Source organism: Daucus carota, chromosome 5 (genome assembly GCF_001625215.2).
Source record: "Daucus carota subsp. sativus chromosome 5, DH1 v3.0, whole genome shotgun sequence".
Taxonomy (NCBI): domain Eukaryota; kingdom Viridiplantae; phylum Streptophyta; class Magnoliopsida; order Apiales; family Apiaceae; genus Daucus; species Daucus carota.
In genome coordinates, this window is record NC_030385.2 from 13,602,858 (window position 1) to 13,620,055 (window position 17,198).

At 34.3% G+C, this 17,198-nt stretch overlaps 1 protein-coding gene, 1 long non-coding RNA gene and 1 other non-coding gene across 4 annotated transcripts; 2 read left to right on the top strand and 1 right to left on the bottom strand.

Annotated features, from left to right (window-relative positions):
• The first annotated feature begins 580 nt into the window (after positions 1-580).
• LOC135146823 (uncharacterized) lies at positions 581-11,945 on the top strand. 2 transcript variants are annotated; one of them, XR_010283912.1, is made up of 3 exons: positions 581-1,681; positions 4,520-8,810; positions 11,646-11,945. It is a non-coding gene; the product is annotated as an uncharacterized LOC135146823 (long non-coding RNA). The 2 variants fall into 2 exon arrangements; XR_010283913.1 differs by lacking the exon at positions 11,646-11,945 and adding an exon at positions 10,598-11,625 and having other exon boundaries at positions 583-1,681.
• Positions 11,946-12,104: 159 nt separating this feature from the next.
• LOC135152745 (uncharacterized) lies at positions 12,105-12,749 on the bottom strand. Its single transcript, XM_064093833.1, has one exon. The coding sequence runs from the start codon at positions 12,747-12,749 to the stop codon at positions 12,105-12,107; it is 645 nt and encodes a 214-aa protein (XP_063949903.1).
• A 1,129-nt stretch (positions 12,750-13,878) lies between these two features.
• On the top strand, positions 13,879-13,985 carry LOC135146925 (small nucleolar RNA R71). The gene has a single exon (XR_010284018.1). It is a non-coding gene; the product is annotated as a small nucleolar RNA R71 (small nucleolar RNA).
• The last annotated feature ends 3,213 nt before the right edge of the window (positions 13,986-17,198 follow it).

Here is a 17,198-nt window from a genome sequence, read left to right on the forward strand (position 1 = left end):
TAACACATACTAAACACAAGTATATATAAAAAAACACGTAGTAATATGCAAACAATATGAGATGATATGTTAAACTATATGCATCATGCAACCTATATGAACACACACTACTACTACTAATCCTTAGATTACCACCCCCAAACTTAAAATATTCAATATCCTCATTGAAGGTGATAATAAGGATAGAATGTACCTAGATGTCGGGAGGATCACCCTCCTCGGGTGGAGGATCAGATGGTGAATATACCATGCCATCTCCAAACCCTGGCCAATCAACCTCAACACCAATGGCTCGAAAAGCACTCCCAAGAGCTTGAGTCAAATCCTTTGCAAAACGGCGATGAATGTCATGCATGTCATCTATGCGCCGTGACAACCTTCTAAGCTGCACATCACTTAAGAGATCCGGTGGTAGTTTGAGTTCGATTATGGGAGCTTCTTCAATAGATGGTTTAAGATGCTCCTGAAAATTTCTAAGCTCTTCTACTCCTTCATCTTCGAAATCAGAATCCCCTGTTAAGACGCTCTCTAAGGTACATGGCCTTCGCTTTTGCTCTGTAATAACCCGGATTTTTAAAAATATTTTTCTTAATATTATAAATGATTTTCTTAAAAAGAAAGGAATAAGATTTAATATTTTATTCCAGTTTAATGAGTTTTCAAAGGTTTATATTTAAACCCCGGGTTATTGTGTTATTGATAGATAACTGTATTTTCAAAATGGATTTTTATATATTATTTTGAAAATTCGGTATGAATATTATGTGAATATATGTGTTATGTGATGAAGTGGTAGTGGTGAATTTGTTTGTTAATTAGTTATGATTAATTATTAATATTATATGATTAATATATGAATTTTTGTGAATTTTATATTATCTAGTTTATTGAGCTGAATGCTCGTATGTGTTCGTAATTGAGATATTTCAATTTCTATATGCTCAGGAGAAAATATAGTTTATTTGGATATTTTTATATTGATTTATGGAATGTTAGATGATTTTATAATCGATTTACGGATTTAATTGCGTATATTTATATTTATTTATTAATTATGTGACTTCCGTAAAACCGTTCACTCGTAACGAGGTAGCAAATTTTCTTCCCGGAAGTTTCGAGAAAACTCACCATTAGCCTAATATCAATATTCCGGACATTTTTCGTGTTTTGACTTTTTCGATCCGGAGTACGGTTTTCCCTGGAGCCGGTCCGGCGGAGCTTTTCGGTATTCGATAATTATCCATTTTGTCTCGATAAACGTGAACCGAGATATTTTCTTCATCCTTATCATGTAATAATTGCAATGGGACCCGCAGACCAATAATTGAGTTAAAAAGCCCCGTTTTGATGATTATCTTGAAAACTAGTACCGATTGGACCCCACTTTCTTAATATAAAGTTATTAAATACGTATTTTCATGCCATATACGATCCAAAGGGGTACCAATTATTTGTAAATATAAATATACCTTTCTAGAGCTGATTTTCACCCGTAAAATCATTTCACCAGTTTCTCTGCACGAATACCGAGAGAAACCGAGCGGTGTTCTTCGTGTTCTTCATATTCAAACGTGGATTTGAAGGCGTTATTGGAGTCGGAATCAAGCGTGCGAGTAGTCAAATCGAAGATATCGAAGAGTAGAATCCATATCAATGATCAAAAACAACATGAGATTCACAGGTAGGGAGTAATTGAGGTTTTAAAATTCGAATTAATATGATTTAAATAGTGAATTTTTGCAAACGTGATTGTTTGATTGTTTTGATGATTCCATGTTGTAGAGCATGTTTTTCTCGTCGTTTTGGTATATCATATGTCCATTTTTGAGTTCAATAACACCTCGAAAAGTCAGTTTAATCTTTGAAATTGAGTGTTCTTGGTGTTCTTGCGTTTTTCGCCGGAAAATATTGATTTTTGGCCGGAGATTGCGTTCTGTTAATTCTGGGTATGCATGGCTTATACCATTAGAAAGAGTGTGAAGAGAGGAATCATTTGGTGGTCTCAAAAAGTATGGAGGTTTCGTTTTTAAAGCACGCCGGAGCTTGAAAGCTCGCCGGCGGCGAAAGAACTTTGGCCGGATTTTACGGCCAATTTATACCTTGTTTGATGATTTTGATTTCAGAAACGAGTTGTGGGTAGCATATAGAGGTTATCTGGAGGTTTTGGTGTCGAATGGACGCCAAGAACGCCGAGTCCGGCGAAGTTAGTGGTGGCCGGCGGCAAATTGCCGTTTGGCCACCCAACTTATGAAGATGGTGAAGTTTGAGTACTGAGGTTTTGAAACTTACAAAACACCCCCTGGAACTTTTGGAAAGTTACACTTTAAACCCTGGACAAAACTTTCAAAAGTTTACAAAATAAACCTTTTGATTTAATTTTCTAAAATTGTTTTATTTAATTATTTTAAATTCCAAAAATAGTTTTTAATTATTTCTTTATTCAAAAATAAATCTAAATTAGTTTATTAATTAATTTTAATTAGTAATTAATTATTTTAATTAGTCAATTAATTTAAATATTAATTGATTAATTATTTTAATTAATTATTAATTGATTTTAATTGATTAATTAATTGGATTTAATTAATCCTTTTTGATTTAAAAATTCCGAAAAATAGTTTCGAGCTTTAAAATATTTTTCTAAATTATTTTCAAGGCTCGATAATTGTTTATGAATGATTTCAAGTCCAATTTCAAGTATTTGGGACTTGATTATTTATCCGAAAAGTGATTCTTTTATCGATTTTAATTCCGAAAAATGTTTAAAAATTCCAGAAAATTCCCGAAAAATCATTTTTAACCCAAGACTTGATTTAAGATCAATTGGGATGAGAAACCTTATGTGTTGTGTGTTGTCTGCTATTGGTTGGATGTCTTATGTGTTGATATAAGAGTGAGAAAACGGTTTTGGTCATATCTTTTGATCCGTAAGTCGGAATCGAGTGAAACGAAAGAGAGATGAAAGCTTATAAAGTCTAGTTTGATATGTCATAATAATATGATGGAGTTGAGAATGTGAATAATTGTGGTTAAATGTGCAGAATGTGATTATATGTTATTGGATTGTTATTAATTAATGATTACGTGATATATATGTCTATTCCTGATATTATATACGTGATAAATGACTTATATGACATAGTGTCATGATTTGATTAATATTGGATAAGGACATATGGATTATAGTGATTGGATCTTGTTGGTTGATTGTTGATTGAGATAGGATAACAGGTGGATAGTCTAATAAATAGACGAGACGATGTCGGATTTTCGATAGGATTCATATGATAAGTGATTGGTAATATGTTATGTGGAATATGACTTGACTATATGGTAGAGTCAAAGCATGATTACGTGTTAAGTGATATGTGATAAGTTTAAAGGGGTATATAAGTGGGTATCGATATACGTGATATGTATATGCGATATATTGTTTAGTGACTATAGCATTATCTTATTCTCGTAAAGGATTTGGACGAGACGTGTACGCTCGAAGACGTCAGAAAGTCAGAATGGTATTGCAAAGCGAATAAGGGATGATTGAGTAAGCGAAGCGAAGTGGCGAATAGAGTATAGCTAGAGATGGTCTAGAGATTACGAGATGCCTAGATTGTGAAAGTGGAAAGATGAGATAGAGATGTGAGACTGGAGTCAGATTTAAGGCAAGTATCCTAAACCTTTCTCTTGGATATATTGCAAATACTCTGATCCATTCCTTTGGTATCTGTTGCAAGAATTTGTACCTTCCCTTTTTATATTTAAAAGTGCATGTGTTCAGATCCATTCTTTCTATTCTTCAAGTTTCTAAAGAATTTTCGTTTTATTAATTAATTCGAAGTTCAGATTGTCATTGAAGCATGTGTTGCTCAGTGATAGTTAGAGCTTTGAATGAATTGGGATCTTCTTGATTATTCAACCCGCCATTGTCATGCTGGTTTAGCAGGCTAAATTCAGTTGCTTAGCCGATAATGGAGGATACTGAATAGTTGAGGATTTCCTGAACTGTGATTTATGAAATGATGGATCATAATTTATGAATAGATTATTATCAAAGTTTGATTTGGAATTATTCTGTTGTTGATGATATTTATGATGATGTTCTGTTAATTTACATTGGCTTCTTGAATTGAATTATAGAATTGGATTATTGTTTTTATATAAACCTGTGGACCAGATTCGTGGTCATGTTAGGCCAATGAGTGCCTTGGATCTAGTGATAGAGCATGGCGGGGCCTGCTCGGGGTTAGTGCGGAACTGATCAGCTGCCTAACCTTGGTTTTAATTAAAATGTGATAGTCCAATTCAATAATTCTTTTGGAAAAATTGAATTCCTCATTATTCAATTGCTGCAAGGTATTGTGAACTTCTTATACGATACCATGAACTCATGAACTCAGGTTGAATTCTCTTATATCTTGAACTCGTGAACTTCTATTATATAATTTCAGAACTATCATTGTTTATTATTACTTGCTGAGCATTGTTGCTCACCCTTGCTATTCCTTTCTAAACATTTCAGAAAGGCTTAAAGGTGAGATGATTGATTGAGATTGTGGATAAGGCTAATGCTAGGCGAGGAGACAGAGTTGAGGATCCAGTGGTCAGGGAGTGGTGAGGAAAGTTGATGAGGTTGGTGCAAGCTGGAATAGTTGACAGTGATTCTTCTTATCGAAGATGATCTGACTTGGTAAGAAATATTGTATAGTATTAGTGGTGGATTCTAATTTCAATACTGTAACCTGGAAGCGATCCTGTTGTTTTTGGGGGTTAAAATGTTCTCTTTCGAGTCACTTATTGAAGTTTAAATGTTCTCTGGAAATTCTTTTATGATGATTTTCAAATTTAAAAGTCAGGTTTTGAAATCATTTGATTTATGTTCTCATTCAAATCCTTTATTTAATGTTTTCAAGTTTTAAATTCTATTGGATCTTCATTAATAAAAATATTGCAGGTTTTTAAAGTGTTTTAAAAATGGGTTTTATGTGGTGACGTCAGAATCCAGACCCCCGGATTCCTGGACTGTCACAGTTGGTATCAGAGCAACAGGTTATAAGTATTTGAAATTAGAATATAGATTTTAGTTTTAAGTTCTATTGATGAGGAATGTTGTGTGACCTCATGTAGAGGTATTGTGAGACTATTTAAAAATAGTCTAGAGATGCGATAGAGGTATAGAATCTGGTTAGATGATCAAGTTGAGTGTATAGGTTTAGAGAGATTTTGATTCTTAAGTTTAGACATAGGATTTCTAGTATGTTGACTAATTGAGATGATGAATTGTGTGAAAGGTCAAGATTAGACCTAGATAGAAGAGCTTGATAGTGAATGATTGTGTTGAGAATGGTGAAAATGCAGAGTTCAGAGTATTCTGATTATACTGCATAGTTGAAAATTGGATTATTGTATTGATTAGAGGATGATATAAATGCATGGTTCATAGTATGTTGACCATGTCAGATATTTGGAAGATGTATATTATTTTGAGTGAAGATATGAAGAGTAAGTGTAGAGTATGAGTTGTATTGGATTAGAAGGAGAGATTGGTAGATAGAGGTTGATAGGTGAGAAGTGAATGATAGAAAGTATGTGGAATTGAGTCCAGTTATTAGAGATGATGTCTACGGTCAAGTTAGAACGTTAGTCCTCGACGACGACGCTTTAAGTAAGCGGGACGAGGTGGGCCATAACCCACAGGGCGATGATTCAGAAAATCGAAGATATGCTACGTGTTGTGTTATGGACTTCAAAGGCAACGGGATGAAGCATGAGAACGTGAACTACTTGGGCCAGAGTTATTACGGACGATAACGTCTACGATGACATCTTACGAGGCTAATACGAGTCAAATCGATTGATCATCAAGAACGTTGAAAAGAAGACATATATCGTACAATGATTTATTGAAGTAGAGTCGGAATCTGAGAAGACCTTGGCAATACCTCTATTCAACTAAAGATTCTTTTGATGGTTTTTTTTCATCAGTAAGATATTATCATGATATCTTTTCTACAAAAGTTTTGATAAATGAGATCTTCAATTTCTCAAATTCTACGATGACATTGATATTGATTATTGGTATGAGTTGGAAAGCAAAGATGTGTGATAAAGGTTTGTTGTGAAGAGATAGTGATGTTCCTTGATATTGTTTGACATTTCTTGATATTCCTTGATATTCTTTCATCATCCTTGATATCCCTTGATATTCTCGAGATTCTTTGATATTCCTTGATATTCTCTGAGATTCCTTAACATTTCTTCAATTTGACTGGGATGAACAACCCTATTTATAGGGGACACAAGGTATACCTGTCTGTGTGATAGGAGTTGGATGGGACGCCATCACTTGTGTGTGTTGTGATTACAAGAAGGTTAACAACCTTTAGTAGTGTCTAATGTGGACACGCAACACCAAGTTCATTGATCATATAGATCTCTCAGTCACTCCTTTATTCAAATATGATCTACCTTGAAAACATCTTGTTCTGTTCAAAAATTTCCAAAGATGGATTCGTGGGAAATGAATTCTGCAATTGTGAAAGTTGATTCTCAAATTTCTTTAAAGTCAAAGGTATGCCAAGGCCGATCAAAGGTGAATGATGATACGTTATTACGAAGCGTATAGTGGAATCTTACAAGTGATACGTTTGAGTTCTCTTTGCGGATTCCGAGGACGGAATCCTTATAAGGGGGGTAGAATGTAATATCCCATATTATTAAATTCAGATTTGATTATTATAAATCTATTCGTCTAGATATTATTGTTGTCTCTAGTGGAATATTGATGTGATTATGTGAATAGTGTGTATGTGATTATACTTGTTGTGTGGATTGATATGGATTTTACAGATTATGCGTCCTCCTTCTTTCTCTGATTCCGAGGACGGAATCCCTATAAGGAGGGTAGATTGTAATAACCCGGATTTTTAAAAATATTTTTCTTAATATTATAAATGATTTTCTTAAAAAGAAAGGAATAAGATTTAATATTTTATTCCAGTTTAATGAGTTTTCAAAGGTTTATATTTAAACCCCGGGTTATTGTGTTATTGATAGATAACTGTATTTTCAAAATGGATTTTTATATATTATTTTGAAAATTCGGTATGAATATTATGTGAATATATGTGTTATGTGATGAAGTGGTAGTGGTGAATTTGTTTGTTAATTAGTTATGATTAATTATTAATATTATATGATTAATATATGAATTTTTGTGAATTTTATATTATCTAGTTTATTGAGCTGAATGCTCGTATGTGTTCGTAATTGAGATATTTCAATTTCTATATGCTCAGGAGAAAATATAGTTTATTTGGATATTTTTATATTGATTTATGGAATGTTAGATGATTTTATAATCGATTTACGGATTTAATTGCGTATATTTATATTTATTTATTAATTATGTGACTTTCGTAAAACCGTTCACTCGTAACGAGGTAGCAAATTTTCTTCCCGGAAGTTTCGAGAAAACTCACCATTAGCCATATTATTAAATTCAGATTTGATTATTATAAATCTATTCGTCTAGATATTATTGTTGTCTCTAGTGGAATATTGATGTGATTATGTGAATAGTGTGTATGTGATTATACTTGTTGTGTGGATTGATATGGATTTTACAGATTATGCGTCCTCCTTCTTTCTCTGATTCCGAGGACGGAATCCCTATAAGGAGGGTAGATTGTAATAACCCGGATTTTTAAAAATATTTTTCTTAATATTATAAATGATTTTCTTAAAAAGAAAGGAATAAGATTTAATATTTTATTCCAGTTTAATGAGTTTTCAAAGGTTTATATTTAAACCCCGGGTTATTGTGTTATTGATAGATAACTGTATTTTCAAAATGGATTTTTATATATTATTTTGAAAATTCGGTATGAATATTATGTGAATATATGTGTTATGTGATGAAGTGGTAGTGGTGAATTTGTTTGTTAATTAGTTATGATTAATTATTAATATTATATGATTAATATATGAATTTTTGTGAATTTTATATTATCTAGTTTATTGAGCTGAATGCTCGTATGTGTTCGTAATTGAGATATTTCAATTTCTATATGCTCAGGAGAAAATATAGTTTATTTGGATATTTTTATATTGATTTATGGAATGTTAGATGATTTTATAATCGATTTACGGATTTAATTGCGTATATTTATATTTATTTATTAATTATGTGACTTCCGTAAAACCGTTCACTCGTAACGAGGTAGCAAATTTTCTTCCCGGAAGTTTCGAGAAAACTCACCATTAGCCTAATATCAATATTCCGGACATTTTTCGTGTTTTGACTTTTTCGATCCGGAGTACGGTTTTCCCTGGAGCCGGTCCGGCGGAGCTTTTCGGTATTCGATAATTATCCATTTTGTCTCGATAAACGTGAACCGAGATATTTTCTTCATCCTTATCATGTAATAATTGCAATGGGACCCGCAGACCAATAATTGAGTTAAAAAGCCCCGTTTTGATGATTATCTTGAAAACTAGTACCGATTGGACCCCACTTTCTTAATATAAAGTTATTAAATACGTATTTTCATGCCATATACGATCCAAAGGGGTACCAATTATTTGTAAATATAAATATACCTTTCTAGAGCTGATTTTCACCCGTAAAATCATTTCACCAGTTTCTCTGCACGAATACCGAGAGAAACCGAGCGGTGTTCTTCGTGTTCTTCATATTCAAACGTGGATTTGAAGGCGTTATTGGAGTCGGAATCAAGCGTGCGAGTAGTCAAATCGAAGATATCGAAGAGTAGAATCCATATCAATGATCAAAAACAACATGAGATTCACAGGTAGGGAGTAATTGAGGTTTTAAAATTCGAATTAATATGATTTAAATAGTGAATTTTTGCAAACGTGATTGTTTGATTGTTTTGATGATTCCATGTTGTAGAGCATGTTTTTCTCGTCGTTTTGGTATATCATATGTCAATTTTTGAGTTCAATAACACCTCGAAAAGTCAGTTTAATCTTTGAAATTGAGTGTTCTTGGTGTTCTTGCGTTTTTCGCCGGAAAATATTGATTTTTGGCCGGAGATTGCGTTCTGTTAATTCTGGGTATGCATGGCTTATACCATTAGAAAGAGTGTGAAGAGAGGAATCATTTGGTGGTCTCAAAAAGTATGGAGGTTTCGTTTTTAAAGCACGCCGGAGCTTGAAAGCTCGCCGGCGGCGAAAGAACTTTGGCCGGATTTTACGGCCAATTTATACCTTGTTTGATGATTTTGATTTCAGAAACGAGTTGTGGGTAGCATATAGAGGTTATCTGGAGGTTTTGGTGTCGAATGGACGCCAAGAACGCCGAGTCCGGCGAAGTTAGTGGTGGCCGGCGGCAAATTGCCGTTTGGCCACCCAACTTATGAAGATGGTGAAGTTTGAGTACTGAGGTTTTGAAACTTACAAAACACCCCCTGGAACTTTTGGAAAGTTACACTTTAAACCCTGGACAAAACTTTCAAAAGTTTACAAAATAAACCTTTTGATTTAATTTTCTAAAATTGTTTTATTTAATTATTTTAAATTCCAAAAATAGTTTTTAATTATTTCTTTATTCAAAAATAAATCTAAATTAGTTTATTAATTAATTTTAATTAGTAATTAATTATTTTAATTAGTCAATTAATTTAAATATTAATTGATTAATTATTTTAATTAATTATTAATTGATTTTAATTGATTAATTAATTGGATTTAATTAATCCTTTTTGATTTAAAAATTCCGAAAAATAGTTTCGAGCTTTAAAATATTTTTCTAAATTATTTTCAAGGCTCGATAATTGTTTATGAATGATTTCAAGTCCAATTTCAAGTATTTGGGACTTGATTATTTATCCGAAAAGTGATTCTTTTATCGATTTTAATTCCGAAAAATGTTTAAAAATTCCAGAAAATTCCCGAAAAATCATTTTTAACCCAAGACTTGATTTAAGATCAATTGGGATGAGAAACCTTATGTGTTGTGTGTTGTCTGCTATTGGTTGGATGTCTTATGTGTTGATATAAGAGTGAGAAAACGGTTTTGGTCATATCTTTTGATCCGTAAGTCGGAATCGAGTGAAACGAAAGAGAGATGAAAGCTTATAAAGTCTAGTTTGATATGTCATAATAATATGATGGAGTTGAGAATGTGAATAATTGTGGTTAAATGTGCAGAATGTGATTATATGTTATTGGATTGTTATTAATTAATGATTACGTGATATATATGTCTATTCCTGATATTATATACGTGATAAATGACTTATATGACATAGTGTCATGATTTGATTAATATTGGATAAGGACATATGGATTATAGTGATTGGATCTTGTTGGTTGATTGTTGATTGAGATAGGATAACAGGTGGATAGTCTAATAAATAGACGAGACGATGTCGGATTTTCGATAGGATTCATATGATAAGTGATTGGTAATATGTTATGTGGAATATGACTTGACTATATGGTAGAGTCAAAGCATGATTACGTGTTAAGTGATATGTGATAAGTTTAAAGGGGTATATAAGTGGGTATCGATATACGTGATATGTATATGCGATATATTGTTTAGTGACTATAGCATTATCTTATTCTCGTAAAGGATTTGGACGAGACGTGTACGCTCGAAGACGTCAGAAAGTCAGAATGGTATTGCAAAGCGAATAAGGGATGATTGAGTAAGCGAAGCGAAGTGGCGAATAGAGTATAGCTAGAGATGGTCTAGAGATTACGAGATGCCTAGATTGTGAAAGTGGAAAGATGAGATAGAGATGTGAGACTGGAGTCAGATTTAAGGCAAGTATCCTAAACCTTTCTCTTGGATATATTGCAAATACTCTGATCCATTCCTTTGGTATCTGTTGCAAGAATTTGTACCTTCCCTTTTTATATTTAAAAGTGCATGTGTTCAGATCCATTCTTTCTATTCTTCAAGTTTCTAAAGAATTTTCGTTTTATTAATTAATTCGAAGTTCAGATTGTCATTGAAGCATGTGTTGCTCAGTGATAGTTAGAGCTTTGAATGAATTGGGATCTTCTTGATTATTCAACCCGCCATTGTCATGCTGGTTTAGCAGGCTAAATTCAGTTGCTTAGCCGATAATGGAGGATACTGAATAGTTGAGGATTTCCTGAACTGTGATTTATGAAATGATGGATCATAATTTATGAATAGATTATTATCAAAGTTTGATTTGGAATTATTCTGTTGATGATATTTATGATGATGTTCTGTTAATTTACATTGGCTTCTTGAATTGAATTATAGAATTGGATTATTGTTTTTATATAAACCTGTGGACCAGATTCGTGGTCATGTTAGGCCAATGAGTGCCTTGGATCTAGTGATAGAGCATGGCGGGGCCTGCTCGGGGTTAGTGCGGAACTGATCAGCTGCCTAACCTTGGTTTTAATTAAAATGTGATAGTCCAATTCAATAATTCTTTTGGAAAAATTGAATTCCTCATTATTCAATTGCTGCAAGGTATTGTGAACTTCTTATACGATACCATGAACTCATGAACTCAGGTTGAATTCTCTTATATCTTGAACTCGTGAACTTCTATTATATAATTTCAGAACTATCATTGTTTATTATTACTTGCTGAGCATTGTTGCTCACCCTTGCTATTCCTTTCTAAACATTTCAGAAAGGCTTAAAGGTGAGATGATTGATTGAGATTGTGGATAAGGCTAATGCTAGGCGAGGAGACAGAGTTGAGGATCCAGTGGTCAGGGAGTGGTGAGGAAAGTTGATGAGGTTGGTGCAAGCTGGAATAGTTGACAGTGATTCTTCTTATCGAAGATGATCTGACTTGGTAAGAAATATTGTATAGTATTAGTGGTGGATTCTAATTTCAATACTGTAACCTGGAAGCGATCCTGTTGTTTTTGGGGGTTAAAATGTTCTCTTTCGAGTCACTTATTGAAGTTTAAATGTTCTCTGGAAATTCTTTTATGATGATTTTCAAATTTAAAAGTCAGGTTTTGAAATCATTTGATTTATGTTCTCATTCAAATCCTTTATTTAATGTTTTCAAGTTTTAAATTCTATTGGATCTTCATTAATAAAAATATTGCAGGTTTTTAAAGTGTTTTAAAAATGGGTTTTATGTGGTGACGTCAGAATCCAGACCCCCGGATTCCTGGACTGTCACATGCTCCATCTCAGACTTTTCAACAGCTTCTAGTGGCTCCACCCTAAAGCATTCTTCTTCGTCGGTTGGAAATTTCATTGCGTTGAACAACTTAAAAGTGACACTCTGATCTTGAACTCGCATTGTAAGCTCTCCTTTTTGCACATCGATCAAAGTTTGTCCTGTAGCTAAGAACGGTCTTCCCAAGATGATGGGAATCTTCTTATCCTCCTCAAAGTCTAGAATGACAAAGTCAGCAGGGAAGATGAGCTTATCCACCTTAACCAAGACATCTTCCACTATACCTCTCGGGTATGTAATGGACCGATCAGCCAGTTGTAAGTACATGTTTGTAGGTTTCGGCTCTGGCAAACCAAGTTTCTTGAAGACAGATAATGGCATCAGATTAGTGCTAGCTCCCAAGTCACATAAACACTTGTCGAATGACAACGGTCCAATGGTACACGGTATTGTGAAACTTCCGAGATCTTTAAGTTTCGGAGGCAATTTCTGTTGCAGCACCGCACTGCACTCTTCCGTTAGAGCAACAGTCTCCAAGTCCTCAAGTTTCAGCTTCCGAGATTGAATATCTTTCATAAATTTAGCATAACTCGGCATTTGTTCTAGAGCCTCCGCAAAAGGTATGTTGATTTGTAATTTCTTGAAAACCTCTAGAAATTTAGCGAATTGCTTGTCGAGCTTATGCTTCTGAAGTCTCTTCGGAAAAGGTGGAGGTGGATATACTTGCTTGGCCCCATTATCAGTTTTCGGGCTAGACTTTTCGGCTGAATCCTTGCTTGCTTCCTCGTTGATTTTATTCTTGTCAGCTTCAACAACAGCTTTTTCACTATCAGACTGGGATGAGAGCACGGGTGTTTCAACCTGTTGATTACTCTCTTCCTTGTTTCGCTCTGTTGTTGATTCTTTTTCCTTCGTAACCTTTCCGGACCTCAAGGTGACAGCCTGTACCTGTTCCTTCATCTCTTTCTTACCCGGATTGGCCTCGGTATCACTAGGAAGAGTTCCTTGTGGTCTGTTTATCAACGCGTTAGCAATCTGCCCAATCTGATTCTCCAAAGTTTTGATCGACACCGATTGGCTTTTAACCATTAGTCTTAATTCTTCCAATTCCGATCTTTCATTGGAAGATTGTCCAGCCACCCCATGATTTTGTTGCGGGAATCTGGGTGGATGGAATTGCTGCCTCGGTGCAAACTGTTGTTGAAAACCAGAAGGGTTAAAAGGTCTAGCTCCTTGCTGCTGAAACTGTTGCTGCTGTTGTGGCATATAGTTCTGATTATTGCTCCAGCTGAAATTCGGATGATTCCGATTATTGGGATGATAAGTGGCCGGAGCTGGCTGTTGCGACCTCTGAAAGTTGCTCACAAACTGAGCGGATTCGCTCGATATAGCACACTGATCCGAAGAATGTGCTCCAGTACAGAGCTCGCAGACTGAAGGTGGCTGCTGATTTCCTAGATTTACCAAAGAATCCACCTTCATAGTAAGAGCCTTAAGCTGAGCAGCTATGGCTGAAGTAGCATCAACATCTAGAATTCCTGCTGCTTTGCCCTGATGAAGACGCTGAGTAGGATTCTGATATTCATTCGCAGCCATCATCTCGATCAACTCATAAGCCTCATCATAGCTCTTAGCCCATAGAGCTCCACCTGATGCTGCATCGAGCATTGGCCTTGATTGAGGACCCAAACCAATATAAAAGCAATTAATAACCTTCCAATCAGGCATCCCATGATGTGGGCACTTTCGTAGCATCTCCTTGTAGCGTTCCCAAGCTTCACATAAAGTTTCACCAGACAGCTGTGAGAATTGAGTGATAGCATTCCTGATTGCAGCTGTTTTAGCCATAGGGAAGAACTTAGTGAGAAATTTCTGAGCCAGATCCTCCCATGTCGTAATAGATCCTGCAGGAAGAGAATGCAACCATCCTTTAGCTTTATCCCTCAGAGAAAATGGGAATAGCCTCAATTTGATGGCCTCATCAGTAACCTCATTGAACTTGAAAGTGTCGCAGATCTCAATGAAATCCCGAATATGCATATTAGGATCCTCTGTCGGAGAACCCCCAAACTGCACTGAGTTCTGTACCATCTGAATAGTGCTCGGTTTGATCTCAAAAGTGTTGGCCTCGATCGCTGGCCTAACAATGCTCGACTGAATATCATTGATTTTAGGCTCAGAGAAAGCCTTAAGAGCCTTAGTATCATTCGCTGGTGGTCGATCACCCATTGTAGTGTTCACTATCGTTTCTTCCTTAACCAATGCTTCCTTACGAGCCTGAGAACGTGTTCGCATACACGTCACTCAAGTACCTGAAACACACACAACGAACTAAAGTGAGAAAAGAATCCAAGTCACTGAACTTTAACGACCACTAATGACAAGCACATAAACTAAAGTAAACACCGAGTCCCCGGCGGCGGCGCCAAAAACTTGTTCGCACAAAATCACGCAAGTGTACGTGGTCACAAGTAATATAGAATATAATTCAAGTTCGTTCCCACAGAGACTGGTGTATTCAGAAATATGCACTTATGCACCAATGTATGATTATTATTCAATGCTTAGACAAGTATCAAATTGAGTTTTGGTTTTCTACTTAACTAATTCGATTCGAATTATGAAACTAAGAATTATCAACTAAGAAAATAACAATTTACTAATGAGAATAAAACATGGGATTCTAGCTTCATTAACAACTTCATTCAGAGTCTTACCTTTATTCGATTGTAATGGTTGATAACTAATCAGATAACACGAGACTGATACACGCTAACTGTCGTGATACGTGCACCATACTGCTACACATCCACAATTAAGATAGAAGGTAAACAGACACCAATTATGCTTAGACCCTATATGTCTATAGAATTTGAAAACATAATGATTGAAGAGCAAGTTATCTATCAAGATTACATAAGGCGATGCAAGATGGGTAAAATCACATCACAAGTCATGTTATCGAACACAAAACCTATGCTCGCATGGCAAGTTCTAAATCAATATATTCACTGTCGCTTCAATAAAGATTAACAAGCAATCCTAGATGTTAGCTACGCATCCAAGACGAATAAGCACAACCAATACGAGGAAATCAAACCATCACATATGAACAAGGCAAATTAACTACTGAAATTCATCGATAAATCCGCTAAAATCCCATGACAATGATTAGTTCATAATCGAACTTCTCATCATCATGGGAATAAAAGTAAACATAGTACTGAATAGTCTAAACAATATCAAAAGAGTAAAACAAGAGTTTCGAAACAAATCCGAATGAGCATCCAAAGGTATCGCCTAATTGGAAGAAGACAAAAGAAAACTATGAATCTAGATCTTCTCCGTAGTCGTCACGTGCTCCTTAGAATGTTTCTAGGTTGTGTTTTAAGTCCCCCAAGCCTTCCTTTAAGTTTCCCAGCGAACGGGCCTTCAAACGGATCAAAAAGGGCCAAAATTCCCGCTCAGGTCGTGGGGCGGCCGCGCCAAAGTTGGGGCGGGCGCGCCAACGGGGCGGCCGCGCCAAAGTTGGGGCGGCCGCGCCAAAGTGGCATCCCCCCCGTCCAGGAGTTGGGGCGGCCGCGCCAGAGTTGGGGCGGCCGCGCCAACGGGGCAGCCCTGACATCCAACCTTTACGCGTCCGTATCTTTCTCCTCGAGCATCCGATTGCTTCACCGTTTTTTTTCAATGAAAACTATGATTCTCCTCTTCGTTCTCCTTCCAAAAAACCTACACAACACAACACTAAAACATATCAAAAACATCAAAAGCTTGAGGTCATTCCATCAATTTAAGTCAAAACGAAGGCTTCCAAGTGGATATAAAATCCACTTATCAAATATATATTAGTGATAAATTAATTAAGATTCTACCGATAATAATAAATATAATGATAATTAAGAATAATATAATTTAAACGAGGAAAACACTTAAAAGAATCTCAATAAAATATTTATAACTCTATTCATTAAGGGGTTCTTTAAAATTTTTCATTCGAATTATATATCTATTTCAAAAGCTTGTGCACAATATCTTTTTCAAAGGTTTGTGCACAATATCATTTGTTATTTTTCAAATATAGTTTAAAATATAAGGTTTTGACGAAAAATCTATGATTAAAAGTAGTTGAAGATTATAATTTGGTTAAAGATGGCAAGGTATAATTGAGAGAGATTCGTTAAAGTGTTCGTGAATGGAGTGTTAAGAATTATGCATTTTCATTTAATTTAAGTTGAATTATTATTTTTATTTTTTAAATACATAATACAACCAATAATGTCTCTTTACCATCCGTTAAAAGTAGATAATATTTTTCTTAAAATTTTAGATATTGACGTTATTAAATTTTAAAAAATAAATACTTCAATAGATATTCAAATTAATCTCTCATAAATTTATTATTATTTAAAATGTGAGAAAAATTATCTGGACTTTTTTGGGAAGGTGAATAGAGATTTGAAAAAGTTTGTATTAAGGATTTAATGTTTTAATTTATATGGAGATTTTATAACGTGTTCGTGGAAAGTGATAAAAATAATTATATATTCTAATATTAAAATTTACAAATTTAAAATTAAAATAATATCAATAAGGTCTACTTTTAATATCTGCAAATTCTTTTGTATTTATTACTATTCTGAGTTAAAGAAGAAAATCTCATTCTTCCTTTACTGTTGTAGTATATTTTACCTACTAATTTATATCTTTTTAATATTAAATTACTAAGTTATTTTTACAAGATTCTTTCTGGTGTTCCTTAGATACATGATAACAATTTCATGATCAAAATATCCAATTTTATTAAAAATTGGATGACAATGTATAAATATTTTAAATTATTTAAATAAAATTTATATTAATGCATGAGTTCTTCACCAAAAATGTAACATATCTTATGGAATAACTTATTTTTTCAAATTTTTTCTTACTGATTTCATAGATATTCTTTGAGATGTTACTTATGAATACGATAAAAATTGCACCTTTGTATTTTATTTAATTTTAGATGATAAATTTAAAAACAAATAAATTAATTCATTAAGTGTC